Raw genomic sequence first — 21,607 nt, forward strand, 5'->3', positions numbered from 1 at the left:
TGGGATCTTCCCGGACCAGGGCTCAAACCTGTGTCCCCTGCATTGGCAGGCAGATTCCCAACCACTGCGCCACCAGGGAAGCCCTTTACTAGTTTATTGATTCACCATTTCTTCTGGAATTTTAGATCTTGTATCTGGATCCCTTTCCTTCTGCCTAAACTATGTCTTTTAATATTTCCTTTAGTGAGGGCCTATTGGTGACAAATTCTCACAAGTTTCTATTTGTCTGAAAACACCTCTGTTTTTTTCCTCATTGTAGAAAGGTATCTTTACTGGATATACAGTTCTAAGTTAGTAGTTATTTACTCTAGAACACTGATGATAGTCCCCTGTTTTCTGGCTCCTACTACTGCAGTTGGGAAGTGAGCTATCAGTTTAATTGCTACTTCAAGAGTAGTATGTCTTATTTCTCTCCTGTTTTAAGATTTTTCTCTTCGCCTGTGGTAGCATTACAGTGTGCCTAGGTGTGGATTTCTTTTTATTTATCCTAACTGGGATTTTTTGGCCTTTCCAAATCTGTGGTGTAGTGTCATTTTCACAAGTTCTGAAATTTGTTAGTAATTACCTCTTCAAACATTATGTCTGTCTCATTCTCTTCTTTGTCTCCCTTAGGAATTCTCATTATATTAAAATTAGATTTTATTACTCCATCCTTTGTCTCTTTTAACTATTGTTAAGGGTTCCAGCTTGGGGCCCATGCTGCATTTTGCACCATTTCTTCACTTCTGTCTTCCAGCTCATCACTTCCCTACTCAGTTGTGTCAAATATGCTGTTAATTTCTTTCAGCATTATTAGTAGGTTTGACGCCGCTCTCTGTTGTTTCACCTAACTCTATTTTGTTTTATCATGGGATTTGAGATTTTTGACTGTGAGCCAATATTTCTTGTAACTTTTCTTCTGGGACTCTGTTGAGTCCTGGATTGAAGGTGGATTTGCATTTGCTTCTGTCAGGCATCCAGGGCACTACCAATCCAGGCCCAATTTAAACTAAGTTTTGTGTATGTGGCTTTTGAGGACCATCCAGGAACTATGAAATCAGACTGGGAAGTATGTGTGAGGGTCAGTTTATTGTTATAAATTTTTAGGGAACTCTGTCTTCCCCCTCCACTTAGCTTTGAGACTTGCTTTTTCTTTGTACTCTTGGAGAGTGTGGTGAGCAAATTCCTCATTTAGGGTCTCAGCTTTAGCCAGGAGTTTTCCTTCCTGTTCCCCTGTTTATACGAGTCCTAGGCTTTGTTTTTTTTGTCTTCTGCACCCCATTTGATTATGAAAACCGAAGCTCAACGTCACTGGGTTCAGCAACGCCCTCCAAGTGAGTCTTAGTTTCAGAGTTCTGCTTCATTCCCTGAGTTCCTGTTTTCACTCAGTTTATGGCCTCTGAGAAGTTCTTATGTATTTATTAAAAATATTTTAAAATATAATTTATCCAGCATGAAGCTCAATCAGAGCAACCAGTCCAAAACTGCTAGAAAAGAAAGTCTCTTTCATTTTACAGATGAGCAAACTGAGGTTCAGAAAAGCTAAGCATCCCAAAACATAGAGAGTAAATAGTAAAGTTGGGATTGAACCCAGGCAGAGACACTGAAACACGTATTTCAAAACTGAAGTCTAATTTACCCAAATTTAAGTCACATGAATTAATCTACATGTAGATTTGCAAATATCAACTTGGGTGTCCTAAGAGTGAAACATAAATCTCAAAATTGTTTCCTATTATACTCCTTGAGGAAGCAGGATGGAAAAAGAATTATATTAAAACTGCCTCCATTTTAATAAAGTTAAAAATACCTAATAAATATATACTGTCTATGTCGTGTGTGTAAGTGTGAGTATGTGTGTGTGTGTGATCTTTGATGGTGGTGATCAGAAAATACCACAAATCACAAATGCCTAATGAGAACAATCTAAGACTGTCACGTTTTGTTACAGTTTAAACAAATGAACTGAATTTTAATTCTCAGTGTGTAGTTATCACTATGTGCGGAAGAACATATAAATCATAGTGAAGACGCCCTATCTCCCCAGCCATCTAATTCTTCTTCCCAGGAGTAACCACTTTTAACCGTTTCTTCAGTAACTTTTAAACCATATTACATTTCCACAGCTGAGGAGACAAATGAACTTACCAATTCTGCTACGTGAGCCATGGGCCAAATGAGCCCTTCTCTCTAGTCTCACCAATCCAACTTTTACATCTAATATTTCCCACTGCTGTTTATATGGCTCAGACATATATCCAAGTTCTCTCCTCCCCTCCCTCCGCGCCCCCCACCCCAATCACTGTGCACCAGGGATCTGAATCCACTTTTCTTTGTTTACAATTCAAGATTCTACTCTGCATAGTGTATCTGTCTAATAATTACCTCTGTGATAGTTACTAATGTTAGTTAATAGAGAGACTTCAAACACATTGTTTCCATAAAGAATCAACAAAACTAAAATATAAATCAACTGTCATCACAGGAAGCTTGCTCTGAACTTACAGGGATTGTGCAGCTGTCTGAATCTCGAGACATAAATCCAACATTGCCTAAGTGAAGGATGCCAGCAAGTATTCGGAAAATTCCCATCTGATAAGATTCACTAATTCCTGAAACAGCAGAGTAAATGAACAAGTGATCAATTTCAGAACAGGAACTAAACAATTATAGCACACAATTTTAAGCCCATCTTTAACCCTTGAATGATGCCAGATGTTGTACATATTATAATGTGTCATAGTTAACAACACTTTCATCTTTGTTGACATTAACACATAATGCGCTTTAGCATTATGGTTGAGAGCATGGGCTGTGGAATGAGACAGACCTCAGCTTGAGGCCTGGCTCTGCTCCTGACCTGCCATCTCACATTGGCAGGTAACTTCACCCTTCTATCCTTCTGTTTTCTCATTTCAGATACAGGGACAATAGGGACTATCTCAAAGGGAGTGTGTAAACATTAAATAAGAAAATGCACATAGTAAACTTAACACACTATGTGACACATGGTAGGTGCTAAATAAACTATCACCATCATTGTCACACACTGAATTTAAGTATCTCATTAACATTATTACCTTTTCTATTTATCTTTACTCCAAATGCAAGTTGTAGCCCAATAAGGCTGTTTTAAGTCAGATTATTTAATTACTTCTTCTAACTACAGACCAACTATAAGTCAAGGAGACCCCAAGATTAGAAGTGCTCAGGCTGGTGTTGCACCCCAGCCTGATGAGCGAGTATCTAAACACAGCATTAGAGCAGGACCTGAAGGATCAGGCAGGATGAGAAAGCCCGACAGCCCTTGGTATTTTACCAGCTCGGGCTTCATTTTTCAGTAACGTAAGATTTTTCCAGAATATTACATATAAATTATATTTGAGTAAAAATAGTAAAATGATTTCCAAATATGTAACTATATACAGAGTAAGTGACAGTTCATCTTACAAGGAATGTTTCTGCCATCTCCTGAATTATGGCTTTTTCAAATTTGCAATTTTCTATTTACAAACAGAGTTAGCCCCGGAAGTAAAGCAGTGTTTCTCAAACTATAATATGCATATGAATCACCAATGGATCTGGTTAAAATGCAGAGTCTGGTTTAGTAGGTCTGAGACAGGGTCTGAGACTCTAAATTTTTGCAAGCTCCATAGTGGTCCTGGACCATACTCTGATTAGCAATGCTTTTAAATTAAATTAACTCACCTCAGGTTACTCCTCAAAGTACCAATATATGACTTTAGAATTATTCATATTCTGAAGCTTTTAAATAAATAATTCAACACTAAAAGTTATATAAGTACATTTCTAAAGGTCAATTTATTTATATGTAGATCCAATATTTTTTTTAATCCAGAAACAAGACAGTGACATGAGCTATTTCAGAAACAGAATAAACTACATGTAATACAGTATTTTGTCACCAAGCCAGCTCAACCACATTTCCAGGCCACAAAAGACACCCAAATCGAAAAAACAAACACAAAAAAATCCTATAAAACATGAGTTTCTGTATAGAAACCCACTTCATTTGGCTCTAGCTTTCAGATTTTGTAAAAATTTAAGTAAACAGTCCCACATCCCCTGATGCCCTCAATGTATGTTTTTTTAATAAACTTATTTATTTTATTTTTGGCTGCACTGGGTCTTTGTTGCTGCGCATGGGCTTTCTCTAGTTGTGGCGAGTGGGGGCTACTCTTCGTTGCGGTGTGCGGGCTTCTCATTATGGTGGCTTCTCTTGTTGCGGAGCACGGGCTCTAGGTGTGTGGGCTTCAGTAGTTGCAGCACGCGGGCTCAGTAGTTGTGGCGCATGGGCTTAGTTGCTCCGTGGCATGTGGGATCTTTCCAGCCCAAGCCTCGAACCTGTGTCCCCAGCATTGACAGGCGGATTCTTAACCACTGCGCCACCAGGGAAGCCCCTGAATGTATGTTTTAAATAGCTTTACTGAGGAATAATTTGCATACCATAAAATTTATCCATTTTAAATATGCAATTCAATGGTTTTTAGTAAATTTACAGAGTTGTGCAACCATCACCATAACCTAATTTCAGTACAGTCCCCATCACCTCCAAGAGAACACTTTACTCATTTGCTGTCCAACTGTGTTTTATAAAGAATCTAAAAATAAATTAAAAACAAAACACCAAAAATGAATGTTAAATCTCTCAACAATTCTCACTACTTAATATGAAGCTAAGCCAATATTCCAATCAAAGGTTGCTCGAGTCAAAAAGCTATTGCTTCTAAAAATTCAAGAATAAGATTACATACCTAGCAAAGTGCAGGCCTGCCTGGTTTGTGCCATCTCCTTGGCATCATCTACTCCTTCAATCACAGGACTGCCACCTTGCTTCGTGTAATGAAAGTTATTTGCGTCTCCTGCAATTAAGGAAAATTTTTTGAAAGGTGTGCAGTCTATGAAAAGGCCTTGACTTCTACCCTTATGTCCACTCTGAATTAGAGGCAGTGACAGCACAATTAAGTGTATAGAGTCTGAAATTCAACTTCCTGTGTTTTTAGTTATATTTTAATACAAGACTCAAAATTAAATAATGGAGTGAAATGTTTGTAGAATTTGTGAAATGAATAGTCCTTTCCTAAAGGTTTTATTCCAATCTACAGGCTAGGATAATTTCTTCAAACACTTTACTCCCTTCTTCATGGAGTTCCACCTATGGAACCTCATAGATTTCCACCACGTAAACTCCTTTACATTTTTTTTCCTTTTAATCAAGGCAAATTTCAAACATATACAAAAGTACAGAAACTAGTATAATGAGCCCTTGTGTACTCATCACTCATCTTAAACAAGTATCAACTCAAGGCCAATCTTGTTCCATTTATACAGCCACTCACCACTTCCTCATCCCATGAGTTATCTTGAAGCCAACTGTAGGCCTCTGATCATTTCATCCATAAATATTTCAGTATGAGATAATCTCCTTTTTAAGAAGTAAATTTGTGAACTCAGAAATTAACGTAAGATAATACCAGCACAATAAATCTAGTGCCATATTCATACCTAATCGCAGCATTTTAAATTCAGGTAACTTTGCTGAGGCACAAAGCTGATAGAAGATATGATAGTTTCTCTCCTCTTCTGCCTTTGAAAAAAGAAGAGTTTTCAATTACAGCATTTTAATCTAAAACCCAGAAAATTCAATCATAAAAATAAAAATTTAATTATCTCATTTGATGAAATAAACTGTCCTCTCCCAAATTTCCTAATACATATCTATGATTATTAAACCTTGTGATTCATTAGCTATGTGCATCTGTGTGAGTGTGTATCTGTTGGTCACATTCAAAATAATATACCTGATAGTAATGCTTTTTGAACTAGTGAACAGCTTGCTCTATGGCACTGTCATAAGAGATCAGTGCCTCTGGGGGAAGCTAAAACCTTTTTATTTTTTTCCTGCAACACTCAATATTTTCTCACAGTATTTTCTTAGATTCATGGTCTTCCTAAGACTTTTGACTAGAAAAAAAAAATCCCATTTTTGCCATATCTACTGTAGCTGTTTGTAAGAAATCCACAAATGCACTACATCATCCATATCATTTCAGTTTATATATTTAAAAATAAATTAAAAATTTTTTAAATAGAAAATAAATCATGTACAATGCTAAGATCATTTCTTACTATTTTCTGACAGTCTTTTTCCACACATATACTTTAAAAATACAGTTGTAATCATATTGTTTATACAATATTATTATACTCTATTGTCATATCCTTGAATTCTGCAGTGTATTCAGTTAACTGAAGAATAGAGCAAGTAAGGCCAAGGTCAGGTTTGATGCCCAACAGGGGCTGGTGTCTGGTAAAGAAAACTTAGTTTTCTGTGTTTAGTGCACAGAATACACTAAACAAATTAACAATATACCAATGACCACAAGCATGAATAGGCAAGAGGTCAGGGGTTTCAGTACACAGACAACTAGAAAATCAGGGGGATCTGCAGAAGTGCTTTGGTCATCTTTGTACACGAAGGACAATATCAAGTATGCGCTTTCTGACTGTTTGACTCACTCTGATATAACCAAACACCCACAATATTATATAGCCCTGTGGGTTGGGGAACAGCTAGAATTGCTTCAATGTTTCTAGGCAAGACAATAAGGATTAGGCCTTAACACTCTGTCTTAAGCACTACTAGCCTCTGGTCACCATACCCATTTTCCCTTTAATCGTCTACCTATCAATCAAATCTGTACTGTTTAGACTCAATCTTCTCTTAGATCTACATATATTTCCCCCACTGTTTCCTCTGGCTACTAAACATTTTTTTTTGGACCTATTCAAGTATATATACATGTGTGCACAGTAACACAGCTCTGCATGTATCTAGATATTAGAACAATGGAGGAGGGTGACTATTCCTTTGCTATACAAATCAGGTATTACATTTAGGTAGCCACAAATCAGGCACACCCCCAAAGTCAAAGCCAGGGTAGCTCTAGGCTGCCCAAACTCATGACTCTCAGTATGTCCCAGACAGTTTCAAAGCCTTAAGACACTTGTGCAATGGAAATTGTAGACTCTGCTACATGGCGGTGCCAGGGCTATTTGAACCTCAATATGGTGAGCATCTAGTTAAGGGACTACAGGAACCCCATCTCAGCATGCAGTGGGTCACCAGGAGTCCTGTATGGGGAGTTTTCCAATGATAAGTCCACATTCCCTGAGTATACCTATAAACATGTAAATGCACACCTGCCAGTGCTGTAATGTGTAGTACTTCCCATTTACAAATAAAAAAGGAGTAAGTTCCCTGGTGAGGATTCTGGGCTTCCACTGCCGTGGCCTGGGTTTAGTCCTCGTTGCGGAACTGAGATCCCGCCCCCCGAAAAGGAGTAAGTGCATATGTGCAAATGCAAGTCTGGCACTGATCCATACACTTGAGTGTGTTCTCTGACAGTAGTTCACAACTGAGTTGTGAAGATCTTTTAACCCTCATTATTCTATCTAAACAGTATCACATTCTGAGAGAAGAAGGAGGGAAGAAGGACAAGGATAATTATTTTTTTCTTGAACTGAGTTTAAACTGTAACTCACTGAAGCATAGACCAATGTCTTCCCTATCAACTGGGAAATGTGACAGACGAGCCTAAACTAATAGCGTCTCTTCTTAACTAAGCTTTTCCTACAAGCATTTGGAGGAAACAGTCAAAACCATTAAACCTAAATCAGTGCCCAGTCCCAAAGACTATTAGTCTAAGGGGTACCCTCTGATAGGCACTGTTTTACATGTTCCAGTCCAAGTGTGGTTTGCAGTAATATTGCAGTAATATTGTCATAACATGCTCAAGAACATCTGGGAATAAAATGCACACCAACAAACACGAGCTCTGGAATTTTATGGCAATCTATATGTATACCTGCCCAGCTTACCTGGAACACCACTCTGGATTTCTCTAAAAGGTAAGTTCTCATATTGGCACCAATGATTCGATGTCTCTTATCAAAACCAATCTCAATGTACTTCCCAAAACGGCTGCTATTATCATTCCTGGTTGTCTTAGCATTTCCGATTGACTAAGAGACAAAGGGAAAACAATAAGGTTTTAGAAGTGCAATTCATGCCCTGACATTTACAGATTTGTTCAGGGAGAGAAAGAATACAAGCCTTTAAAATTGATTCTTTTAAAAACAGAACCAGTTTTGCCCCTGCAGGCACAACTGTATGCTTTGCTCACTGCACAACCACACAGGTATACACTAATAGTCCGTATCGGCCTTGTTATTCTCGCACAAATTATTTTCAGAAACAGCAGACTCGAGCCCAGTGCCTGGGAGGTCTTCATCCACCATTTGTGGTATGGAACATACTCATTCATGTCAACAAAGGAAAAGAACGGATGGGACCAGGGGCTGCCTAGGCACATGCCCTCTTAGTTAAATAACAGGGTTTGGTTTCTTGAAAAACTTAGTCTGTTTTATGTAAATAAGCTGGTTAAGACAAATTAATATTTTCCTGGAAATATTGCTTTGGTGTTCAGGGTCTCTTTAGCCAGTAGGCCCAGCTGGACTGCTTATTAGTGGAGTGTTAGTAATTACCCACTTAATTCAAAGCCATTTTCAGAAACCAGAGACAGTAAAATTTGGCTTTGGATTTTGATAGTTGTATCTAACTTGCAAGACATCTGCTAAAGAATGCAGAGAATGTAACTTTCTGCTAAATTTTTCATATAATCCTAAAAATTTAAATTGAATATGCATTGCTTTCTGATTTAGGTAACATGCATCTATAAATTTTTCTTTCAAAGCAAAGCAAAAAACATGCTGTAGTTAGAAAAGCAAGTGTTAACATACTGCATAAATTAAATGCTTAATAAGATAATTTCATACAATTAATATCTTTCACTGCGCAAAGCCTGTGACTATTAGGATTAGTATATTGAAACCACAGCAGAGAGAAAGATATGAAAATGCTCTGGAGCATTAAGAAAGCAATACAAAAAAAAAAAGGCAATACAAACACAAGTGATGAAAACAGTAGTAACAGAGCCATAAAAGTCAACACATTAGATTCCCTGATCAATCAAAGAAAACATATTTTCACTCTCTGAAATATAAGACATGTATTACCCTATTCTGTTTTGGCAATCAGAACACTGCTAACTTTCAGATTAACATTATAGATTGAAAGAATAGTTGGAAGCTATTTTCCCAGCAAAACTTGATATTACAAAAAGCACAACAGAAAGTCTCCATATATTCCCATTATTTTTATTTTGTTTAGAAAATAAATGTGAAATTTTCTTTCAGCACAACATATTCTGTCAAAGAGCAGATGAAGGGTTACATGTAGTAGCAGTGGCAGCAGCAGTAATAATTACTGAGTGTTTACCAGGCACTGTCCTAAGCACTTTCCCCCAGCAACTAAGCAAGTTAGGGGAGGGTGGTCCACAGCTTCTCCTCCCTCCCAGACTCTTATCCCAACCTCCATATGTCATCCCCCTGCCCCAATCTACTTACAGTGGGGATCAGAGTGGCCAACCTGCCAAGATAATACTACACTCTGTGAGAAGAAGAAGTGAGTAGGCCAGAGTTGAAACAGACCCTTTTGTCTTTGAGTACAAGGTATATAAACATATAGCAAAGAATGGTAGAAGGAGTAAATGAAATAGAAGTCTGAAGATCTGGGTATCACACCAGGGCCTACCACTAACTTGCCATCATTTAATCCTCTAAAGAGCATTAGTGAACCCAGGTGTAAACTGACTGGAATAGATGAGCTCTAGGGTCCCTTTCAAAAATAAAACTCTATGATTCTAAGCCTTTAATCCAATATGGAAAGAAGGTTCTGTATATAAATGATGTTTATTCATTTATTTTGTTCATTCCCCCAATTGCGCCCTCTGCCTTATAAGTACTATATTTATAACAGCCTCCCTAATGCTATTTTCATTTCAATCAGCAAGAAACTGTTAAAGGAAAGAAGTTTTGTGGTCTTGATTTTACTACTGATTTCAGAGAAATGGTGAGTGAATTATTCTTCTTTACTAAATGGAGATGAAAATCTTCAACTACAGTTATTGAAGAGGAAGTAGAACTATTAAGACCCAGTGTGGGGCCTTCCCTGGTGGTGCAGAGGTTAAGAATCCGCCTGCCAATGCAGGGGACATGGGTTTGATCCCTGGTCTGGGAAGATCCCACGTGCCGCAGAGCAACTAAGCCCGTGCGCCACAACTACGGAGCCTGCGCTCTAGAGCCCGCGAGCCACAACTACTGAGCCCACGAGCCACAACTACTGAAGCCCGTGTGCCTAGAACCCGTGCCCTGCAACAAGAGAAGCCAACGCAATGAGAAGCCCGTGCACCGCAACGAAGAGTAGCCCCCACTCACTGCAACTAGAGAAAGCCCGCGCACAGGAACAAAGACCCAACACAGCCAAAAATAAATTAATTAATTAAAATTAAAAAAAAAAAAAGACCCAGTGTGCCCCCAACATCTTCCCTGTCCCCATCTTAGGATGAAAATTTCTAGGAAGAGAGGATGAAAAGGAAAATGTCATAAAATTGAGTAAAAGAGAATCATTTATTTCACTGTACATTATTCGTATTTTGCAAAAGGAGCCTATGACGAGGATGAGGAGCTTGCTTTCTAAAGGATAATGTGCAAATCCCATAAGCCACTGGGCTGTGATGTTCAAGGTGTGGGATGCTCGTGATCACTGGAGACCCAGACATTCCTTTCTTGACATCACAGTAAAGGGCTCTGATATAGAGACATAATCTTTTCTTTTTTTTTTAACATCTTTATTGGAGTATAATTGCTTTACAATGGTGTGCTAGTTTCTGCTTTATATCAAAGTGAATCTGTTATACATATACATATGTTCCCATATCTCTTCCCTCTTGCGTCTCCCTCCCTCCCACCCTCCCTATCCCACCCCTCTAGGTGGTCACAAAGCACCGAGCTGATCTCCCTGTGCTATGCGGCTGCTTCCCACTAGCTATCTACCTTACGTTTGGTAGTGTATATATGTCCATGCCTCCAGAGACATAATCTTGAGGCAGGTTTAAAAGCTACAAATTTTCTAGGCCACATATTCAATATTTTACCTATATTTTCTTCCTGTAACTGGAAACCCTTTGTCACCATTCTTCAGCCCTACATTCCATTTTAATCTTTCAAGTTGGGATGCCCTCATTTGTAGCTGTTGAAAATTAGTTCTCTCTTTAACAAATTTTCTAAATCCAAATTCCTGCAGAGAAACTAAGTAATATAGCGTGAAGTAGCTAAGTATAACTACTGTCTTTAAAAAAAATTTTTTTCTTAAATTTTTTTAAAAAGTATAACTGCTGTCTTTATCTTTTTTTGTTCATCCTAGCAAACAGGGTAAATTCCTTATAACTGCATATTAAAAAGTAGTATCTGTAGTCATTCCAAATTTTTAATATCACTCCTACTAACACAACTCAAATCTGCGTTGTAGAAAAAACAGCATAGCTAGTTTTTGAACGAGACTATAGCAAGGTCATAAAATAGTTCATTCAACTTGACGTATTCCAGAGTTATGTTATTATATGGTCTAGGCCTAGGAGAAATGGGATTTCCTGATGCGTTCATAATCAAGACTCTGGGATCTTCTAACATTAGGGACTAAGAATGGCCTAAACTACTGCCAAATACCAAGAATTTGTTGCTATGATCAAAAACAGTCAAAATAATTGTAGAAAGCCAAGCCCTGTTGTTTTCTGAACCGAAATCAGAAACTGGCTATACAGATTATATTTTCGCAATATTAACACAAGTGGGATTCACCTCTATATCTGTAGCTTAAATTCTTTCAAAATCTTAATATTTGCTTAAAATCTTTACTACTCTCTTTTGGCATAAGCATCTGTTTTCTCCTGTCTGTGTTACTTCAGAAAACATTTCCAGTTCTCTTTCCATAGGTCACCCAGCCCAGGAGGCTCTTAACTTCCCCAGCATCTCTTATTTTCTTAATCCCAAGAACAGAAGTCATGCTGCACTAGAGGGCAGCCCTGTGGGCAAGGGGTCACAGCATACTATTCTGAAGTGTCACACACAGCACTGCACACCAGGCACAATTACCTCTGGACTGATCAGTGCGAAAACCACTTGCACAACAGGTGCACCAAGCCAGTCCTAAACGCCATCTGTGTTTGGGTGACATGTAAGGCTTGACAAAGGAAAAAAACAGGAATAAAGAATGCTGACTTGGGTTTTTATTAAGAAAGGTTTGTTTCTGCATGTCCAAAGTAATTTCTCTCCATTTATTGAGACTTATTTTCTCCATTTAATGGCAATACTTACAAAAATGTAACTTTCCTAAAATCATACTAATACACAAATAATTCTCTAATTACAAATCCTAAAATACTCAAATTCTCACACAAAAAGGTCTGTTTTCTTTGGCATGAGCATGTCTACTTTGTATACATAGTCCACTTTTGAAAGGATATCCTTTCATAGATCTTCCTTTTCCAAGAATTTATATTATTGAATTTCTTTTTCTAAACTAAAGCTGTGTGATATGCTTGACAGAAACAAGCAGAAAAATGCTTTCAAGACTATGATTTAAGTTTATAGTTCATATCTGGAAAAATGTAAAAACTTATAGCTAAACAGGTTGGACTAAGTACAGAAAATGAAATGCGGGCAGAGGAATAATGAAACTCATTCATGCTTGAGCATAGTGAATCCTGTATTTTAGAAAGAGTTTAAATAAGCTCAGGATTGTGGGAAAAGGAGTAATTTATACTTCCAGTACAAGGAGCAATAGATACAAGTCAATTAACTGGGAGAAAAGAAACTTTAGGAAATGAAGTGCCATTGCCAGCTACTTGGAGGCAACGATCCAATGGTAGGTTCAAAATGCAGGTTTATGGAATAAAGTAGCTTCCTCTATAGCTAGACTTTACTCAAAATGTCTACCTTACTGAATTTTTACTTTTCCTAGATCTCTCACTAACATCCAGAAAAGTATTTTCCTACTATTACTGGTTGAGAGATCCTAGACTTTCTGACATGTGCTGTATCAATCAATTTTTTGAGCCTGTTTCTTAATGAGAGAATATAGTAAGAACGCCATGGCCTTACCTCCATGATGGGGTTGGATGCCAACACCTTTTCCTCAACATTGGCTTCACTGGCGGAACCACTTACAGTTGCAAAGTATCGCATGGCATACTTAGCTGAAACTGTTTTTCCTGCCCCAGACTCTCCACTTACGATGATGGACTGATTTCGTTCATCTCTGTAAAACAAAGAAGAGTAACTGACAGTGCTGCTCACTTTTGAATGTGATTAACATGATTTTCTCTGTATTCTCATCAATGAGCCATGGAGAGTTCCTGCTCGTTCACACATGCAAAAATGTGGGAAGGAACCTAAGAATGACATTTCCTAATAAAAACAACTACTTATAAATTAACAATGAACAGAGAGGGAGAAGAAATATCAGGCATTAAATTAGCGAGCATCACATCTAAGGATGAATCTGTAATAGTCTCTGAATTTTTTGTGTGTACATATCTGAAACACTTTATTCCTAGAGAATTATTTTTGTCTATTAGAGTACTGTTGTCAACCACCTTTAGAAGAGACAGGAGTTACAGCAAACAAATTTAGAAGAAAATACTACTTAATTGGAAAAAAAATTATCTACTAGCTAACTGTCCACAGTGTCTCCCACAAACTCCAGCTCTTACTAAAGTACCCTCATTACCAGAGAAGAAATGGTTCATTTGTTGGCTGATTCATTCAAATATGTTAGAACTCAAAGACTACCAACTGGACTTCCCTGGTGGCACAGTGGTTAAGAATCCACCTGCCAATGCAGGGAACACGGGTTCGAGCCCTGGTCCGGGAAGATCCCACATGCCACGGAGCAGCGAAGCCCATGCACCACAACTACTGAAGCCCAAGTGCCTAGAGCCCGTGCTTTGCAACAAAAGAAGCCACTGCAATGAGAAGCCCGCGCATCAAAGAGTAGCCCTGCTCGCTGCAACTAGAGAAAGCCTGCATGCAGCAATGAAGACCCAATGCAGCTAAACAAATTAATTAATTAATTAAAAAAACAAAGACTATCTACTATTACATCTTTAATTCATTCATACAATGACTCAAAACTCTAGTTGAAGAACTTGCTCATAAGACCATCATTTCCTTGAGGATGAGGACCTATGTCACCATATCGTTAATATCCAGCAACTAGTCCAGAGTCTGACACATCACAAGCGCTCAGTAAATGTGTATTGATTATAAGTAAATAAAACTTTAATAACCAACCTAGCCTAGGAATAAATCTGCTTTGGCTACGATTTCGACTGGGAAAGAAGCAGGAAACTTCCACTTCCTGAGATGAAACCAGCAGTCAGCTTCAATCCATCAAATTAACTGAACAAGTACATAAAGGTAGTAACATTTATTTTTTTTGTTTTGTGGTACGCGGGCCCCTTTCACTGTTGTGGCCTCTCCCATTGCACACGCTCCGTTCGCACAGGCTCAGCGGCCATGGCTCACGGGCCCAGCCGCTCCGCGGCATGTGGGATCCTCCCAGACCGGGGCACAAACCCGTGTCCCCTGCATCGGCAGGCAGACTCTCAACTACTGCGCCACCAGGGAAGCCCGGTAGTAACATTTTTGCCCTTAATTTATGGAGAGACAAGATGAGTTCAAAGGTTTTTAGGCCACAAGATTATGAGGTTATTTCACTATAGAAGACGATCTTTTTATCTTTTAAAAGAAATTTATTTATCCAACAAACATTTAGCAAACACCTACTACGTGGCAAACATTGTGCTAAATACTAGGGATACAAGTTTAAAAAGCCATGATCTGCATCCTCAAGTGGTTGAGGGTCTAAGAGGAAAGACAAACTAATAATTAAAGATTATAATACATGGGATGGGGTACTGAGAGAAGGAAGAGGTGATCAGGGAAGGCATCCTGGAGATGACACCTCAGCAAAGTCTAGAAAGATGAGTAAGAGAAAGCAAGCAAGGGAAAAGTAAGTTAGGAAGGAAACATTCCAGGAAAAGGAGACAACATAAATGAAGGCTCAGATGCATGAGAAATTAGGAAACATCAGATAATTTAATTTGACTAGAACATGAAGTAATGACAGATAAGGTTGCAGAGGTTAACGAGAAATGGATCATAAAGATCTTAAATGAGATGTTAAGGAATCTGAAGTTTACCTAAAGGTCACCGACTGTTACTGCAGGGTTTTAAACAGAAAATAAACAATCTAATTAGTAAAAATGCTCTGGCAGCAATGTGGATATGGGTGGCAGAGGTCCAGATGAAAAGATATGAAAGTCTGAACAAAGACTGTGGTGGCCATGACCGAGAGAGGCAGATGGGTTTAAGAGACATCAAAGTGATAGAATCAAAAGTACCTGCAATAAGTTTCCAAAGTAGAAAGATTTTTCTACGGTAAAGGCTGTTTTTTCGTTGAGAAAGTGTGGTCACTGTATTATTTTACAAACTGAAAAATACAATAGGAGTACCCAACTCAGGCCTGATTAAGTACATTCACATCACACTACCAGCACCTGTAAGCAGCCTGTTCAGATACTCTGACTCCCATACTGTGGGGAAAATCAGGAGGACCTAGGTGACACAAGGAATGTTTAATACTTATAGTAAAGGCTTGCATGTAACCCTCATTTTTATAAAACATCCTTGAACCTCATACTATCTCATTCCCTTTTTATTTGAACTTCTAGACTCAACTGGATATTCCCACTGCCTCTGTTCATATATGCCTGATTTCAAGATAAATCACTCAAAAACAAAAACAAAAAAACCCAAACAGTTCTCATTGTGGGGCCAATGTCCCTTTTTTTTTCGTCATTTAGAATATTTTAATGTTCTCAGAATTGATTTCTTTGATACATTAATCAAGGACAGTATCATCATTCTTTGGATTCCCTTCCAAAATATAACTAGAAAAATGATCTCTTCCTAATTCCTGCATGATCAGTTCTGTCACTACACCCTGTGTGATAGCTACCTTGACAAAATTCTCCCAGCATTTCTTCCAATAATAAACAAGGTGAAGAGGCTTCCGCTAGTCTGACAAAAAGGAATTATTAGTGGGAACTGCTATCCTAAACTATACTGCCTTTGAAATACCATTTCAAGTCTTTATGACAAAATATTACGTCAAAAAAACTGAAGCATTCATTATGTAGTAGCCCTATCCTATACCATGGGAAAGAAGAGAACTGTTAAAGGAGAAAAGGTTGAGGATTATTCAAATGAATCACACAGATTTGTACAAATACACACATATACACATTGATGTCAAGCACATACCAGATACATTTTCTCTTCCAGGATTTACGATCCTGGATCCATATGATCAACAATTTTTAAGGGACTTTATTATTTATTACATTTCCCTGACTTCAGCAGAGGCTTCCCTTCTTCTTGAAGCCTAGTAGAGCATTCCAATATATAAATAAGTACGACTTTTCCATTACATAAATTTCTCTGAGTCAGGCTCTGGTCTTCAATCTGTCATTTACCAATTTCATGACTTTGAGCAATTGCATGCCCTCTCTGGGTCACAGTTTCCCTCATTTTTAAGATTAAGTAGCATCTAAAGTCTTTCTCAATTCTAAAGAACTATAACTTAAAAGTTAAACTAACTCCAGAGTTGATTTTTCAGATGTTGGATGGGCCATAGCCTGTAGTCTAAGCCAGGTAAACTCAAGTACAATTGGAATAGGACACGCTTACAGATGCTCAGATGGGCTTGAAGGGCTGGACTTGAAATGGGCAAACATTTCTTCTCCGTAGGACCCCTGAATCTGAGATGGCCAAAATCAATAAAGGGCTACAAAGAGAAAAAATGTAAATTCCATCCCCCTGCTTTTAAATTAAGAACAGGAAACAGAAATCTTTATAAAGTAAGTACAGTAGTCTTTAAAACGTTTTTCAGTCATATGTGGCTACAGGAAGAAATGCCAAAAAGAGACAAGAGCAGAGACAGGTAGAAGTGGGGAGCCAACTAGAGACACAGAAGGGAGAAGGGTAATACATAATAAAGACGTGCAAAGGGAAAAACAAGAAAAGTATAATAGAGATGCGGAGAAAATAGACAAAAACACCAGGGATAAAAAATTTTTTGGTTTTAACGTGAATATCAGAGTCTACCCTACTCTATTTATTTGAGCTGTAAGCTTTAGATTGTTACATCTATGTAAATAATAATTCATTATTCTTCAAAATTTTGATTAGCTGGTCAGCCACTATTCACAATTCTTCAGGTTTCTTGTCCTTATAAGAACCTTCTTTTACTTTTGGGATGTAGATATCACTTCAAGGACCTGATAAAACCAAGTGAAGGAACAGAGATTCACCACTCTTCCTCAAGGACAGATCAATCTGGAGCATCCTAAGGATGCAGGAACTGAAAATTTATGATTTCTGGCTTGGCCAGTCCTCTCAAGGGCCCCCACAATGATCCTAAATAGCCTGTGTACTGGGTGCCCCGAAGCAGAGGTGAACTCTTGTGGCCTGTTTCACTCAATGTTGCTTCCAGAGGCTATAATGTGAACGAAAAGCCACTACCTAAAAATACTGCTTCATTCATTCATGCAACAAATATGTAATGAGTAGCCACAATGTGCCAAACACTTTATGAAGATAAAAGACTCTAGGGTCATAGCTTATTGAGAGAGACTGAAAAGTACGGTTTAAATACAGTGGAGTAATTACAAGAAAAGAGGCCTATCCAGGATATTATGAAAGCATGGAGAAGGGGTATAGAACTAGTGGAAGATGTGAGGAAGAGCTGTCAGGAAATGCTTTCTAGAGAAGGTGATGCCTGAATTGACTCTTATACAATAATTAGGAGAAAACTAGGTTGTATGGGGAAAAGGCAATAGGAATTAAACTATGGAGAGGTACCTGAAACCCCAGGAAATAAATTATTCAAGGATAGACTATCTACTCTGGGTTGATGAAAGAGAGAGATGTTACACTTGAGTCTATATTCCTTCTATCTATATATGTATTTGGTTTGTCCAGCCTTTCCTTAGATTATATCTAGTAAGATTCATTTCATATCAGTTATATTATTTTATACATTTTCCTTCTGAACTTTACCCTTTAAAAATGTAATCTCTCTAGGTTATGGTGCTCATATCTTCCAAGACCATCATCTTGTCCTCTGTAAACTTAATGAGCATACCTTCCATTCACATCCAGGTTGTTAATGAGGAAACTAAGTAATGCCAGCCTCAGACCTGACTCATGCAGGACCCACTTTACTATATCCACACACCTCAATGTTGACTCTCTCATAACCATCCACTGGGTGTTGCCATGTACCTTGGTTAAGTGTACAAGCACCTAGGTCTAATTTTTAGCTTATAAGGGAACATGTTCTCATGAAACAAAATCTAGAGTTTTATTTTCTTGCAGGCACTCAATCTAATTGCTTCTCCTTTATCTGATCCCTTGCTAAAAAGGAAAATTATTAAGTTAGTGTAATATAATGCTTTCTTCCAACATTGTGTATTTACTGTGATGTGGCTTTCACTTGAGACTCTAATCCTTATTTCTCTTGTTAGAGAGGTGCTAAGTTTTTCTACATTTTTATCACTTGTCAAACCTCAAGCTGCTCAGCTCTGTTTTTCCAAGATTTCTGCTCTTGATCAAAATCCCAAGAAGAAAAGATTTACACTCTAAAGTGGATACTAGACAATGAGTTCACAAGACAATGTGCAGTATTAGTTTTTAAGTATAAATATTTACCATAAGACTGTGCTGGCACACTGATGAAAGCTGTGCTAGAGAGGTAGAGAGATTATTCAGGAAATGAAAATAAGCGTTTCCTGGAGATACACCAAATTCCTGCTGAGAAGTCTGTCACATGACTATCAGACCTTCTCATGTCAATCTGACTTTTCTGTTCCATCAGTATAGAGCCTATGAAATTAATATAAAGATTCCATAACAAAAATAGCCAATTTTTTCCAGTTATACATATTCTTTTTTTAATATTCTTTTCCATTATGGTTTATCATAGGGTATTGAATATAGTGCCCTGTGCTATACAGTAGGACCCTGTTGTTTATCTATCCTATATGTAAAAGCTTACAGCTGCTAACCTCAACCTCCCACTCACTCCCTCCCCCAACCCCTCCCCCTTGGCAACCACCAGTCTGTTCTCTATGTCTATGATTCTGTTTCTGTTTCATAGATAAGTTCATTTGTGTCATATTTTAGATTCCACATATAAGTGATATCATATGGTATTTGTCTTTCTCTCAGAAATAGCCAATTTTATTTGTTTGTAACTTTTATAGACTCATATACTTACTGTACTTTATTCCTACTACAAAATTATTGGGTAGATAGTTCTCAGTAAGTCCCAAATTCACATAGTAAAGAATTCTGAAGAGGAATCATTTATCAGGAACTGAGGTGGTCTCAAAGCAAAACTTGAGTGGGATCATGAAGAATAACTAGAAACCAGGCAGATAACGGAGCATGGAGAAGGATATTCTAGGCTAAATAAAAGGTACAGAAATAAAAGTATGCAATGTTAGTCTGAGGGAATAGATTAATATTGTGATAATATTGTGTTAGAATAGGGTCATATAGTTGGAAGTAAGAAAATTAAACAACAAAGAAGAAAGGCTCTGTAGCCTCAGAGCTTGATTCATATCTCAGCTCCCAGATACTATCTATTAGCATGATAGTCTGAAAGTTACTTTCCTCAGTCTCCTCATTTGTAAAGCAGGGGTGATGATGTCTGCTCCCAGGGGTATAATGAAGATTAGAGGTAACATGCCTGACATCATGCTTGGCACACAGTATACCTCTAAACATGCTAGCTGCTAACTAATAGAAGTTAATTCACCTTTATATATCATACATAAAATTCCTTATCAGGTAGCATGTCTACTTGCCTAAGTAGGAATACTTGGTACCACATGGCAGGTGAGTCACAATTGGCAACAGGAGAGATTTTATAATCTATAACAGCCAGCATCTACTTGGCCAATGGACCTTAGAAGAGTGAAGCATTCAGAGTCTGCCTAAACAAATGCAAGAAGGGGCCACCCTAAGGAAAGGCCTAGCAAGAGAGTCAGGAAGAATAAAACCCGATGAGAGGCTAAAATGAACAGAAAGAGAATGCAGACATGAGACTCCATGATGATGAAGACCGTGATGACAGTAACAGCTTATATTTAAACAGTGTTTCTCAAAGTGCTTTTTATGTTTATCATCTAATGTAATTTTCACCTCTGAAGTAAGCATGATAAATATTATCTTTTCTTCATTGGGGGAAACAATAACACAGAGAGGTCAGATGGCTTATCCAAGTTTAGAGTAGAGGTGGGTTGTTATACTCCACATATCTTAGTTTCCAGAGGAAAAGTCTATACTATGCTCCTTCTGCTTTACTACAAGCTCCTTATCATAGCCTGCCCTCCACTAGAGAGAGTATAAGACTTATGCATTAGTGCCCATGAAACTGAAAGGTAACAAGTGTGTACAACAGAATGCCTTAAATGTAAAGCTAGACCATCTAGTGCAAGTGTTCTATTTTATAGGTGATAAAACTGAGGCCCTGGGAGACCAGAAGATTTAAGCTTATACAGTTATTTACTGATGGAGCTGTGACTAGTATAGATATCTCTTCCATTACACTAAGGTTATGACTATAACTCTCTAATTTATTTCAAGAAAACTCATAAATGAAACTTAATCGATCAAATTTATTTGCTCTACCATTAACAAGGGAGGAAAAAAATACCAAATCAAAGCAATCAATATTACTTGGTTTTAAGGAAACAAAAAGAAAAAAAAAAAACACTGATGTTTTAAGAAATATAATATTGTGATTTAGTTAACAGAGAGCAGTGAGTTTCAGCATGAGAAAAGACTGGCAAGAATATGAGGCAAGTTTATTCCTAGATATTTTATTCATAAAGACATACATATCACCTTTTTCCCCAAGATGTGGACAAAACCATCTCATTATCTAGGCCTTTGCTCCACTGTGTATCTGGGTCACATTGTATATTTTGCTGCCATAGCTTCATTAAAAGCAATTCGGAAGAGCAATAAATAAATACAAAAATGTATATGCACAAGGTTATTTACTGTAGCACCGTTTGCAATTGCAAAATGTTGAAAACAATCTAAGTGATCATATATGGGAGAGTGGTTGAATAAATTCATTAAGTGGTGGGGAAGAAAGGAACCAACCTAAGTAACTTTGGAAACTGGCACTTTATATTACATAAGGCTAAAGACAAAATGAATTGGACGCAAATGTACTTGAGTGGTAAATTTGCTTTTCACAGGGATATGGGTTAGCGTTTCTGATACAAAGAGTATTCCAGGATTGAGCAAACAAGTAAATAAACTATGGATAATGAGAGCCAGGGTTTTCAAGGTCAAAAAAAAAGTTAAAAGAAGGAAAAAGAAATCAAGAATAAAAATTGTGGTGTTGAACTGGATTTGGAGGTATCAGTGTGAACTTATGGTTTTTAATATATATATTAAATATACAAATAGGTATGTGCGTGTGTATGTGTGTAAAAAAGTGCAAAGTCTTTCCTACTTAGAGAAAGGTAAATTAAAACAACACTAGGGGCTTCCCTGGTGGCGC

The 21,607-nt window shown here is 37.7% G+C and overlaps 1 protein-coding gene across 1 annotated transcript in view; it reads right to left on the reverse strand.

Annotated features, from left to right (window-relative positions):
- Positions 1–21,607, reverse strand: part of MYO5A (myosin VA) — a gene marked incomplete at its 3' end in the record, with an annotated part of 180,568 nt that overhangs the window by 92,033 nt on the left and 66,928 nt on the right. Inside the window, exons 5-9 of the mRNA XM_082847112.1 lie at positions 13,063–13,219; positions 7,882–8,025; positions 5,506–5,587; positions 4,755–4,862; positions 2,485–2,591 (exon numbers count right to left, since the gene is read on the reverse strand). Coding sequence (XP_082703238.1) covers positions 2,485–2,591; positions 4,755–4,862; positions 5,506–5,587; positions 7,882–8,025; positions 13,063–13,219 — 598 coding nt within the window. The remainder of the gene's footprint in view (positions 1–2,484; positions 2,592–4,754; positions 4,863–5,505; positions 5,588–7,881; positions 8,026–13,062; positions 13,220–21,607) is intronic.

Source organism: Leucopleurus acutus, assembly GCF_964270905.1.
Source record: "Leucopleurus acutus genome assembly, chromosome: 1".
NCBI lineage: Eukaryota > Metazoa > Chordata > Mammalia > Artiodactyla > Delphinidae > Leucopleurus > Leucopleurus acutus.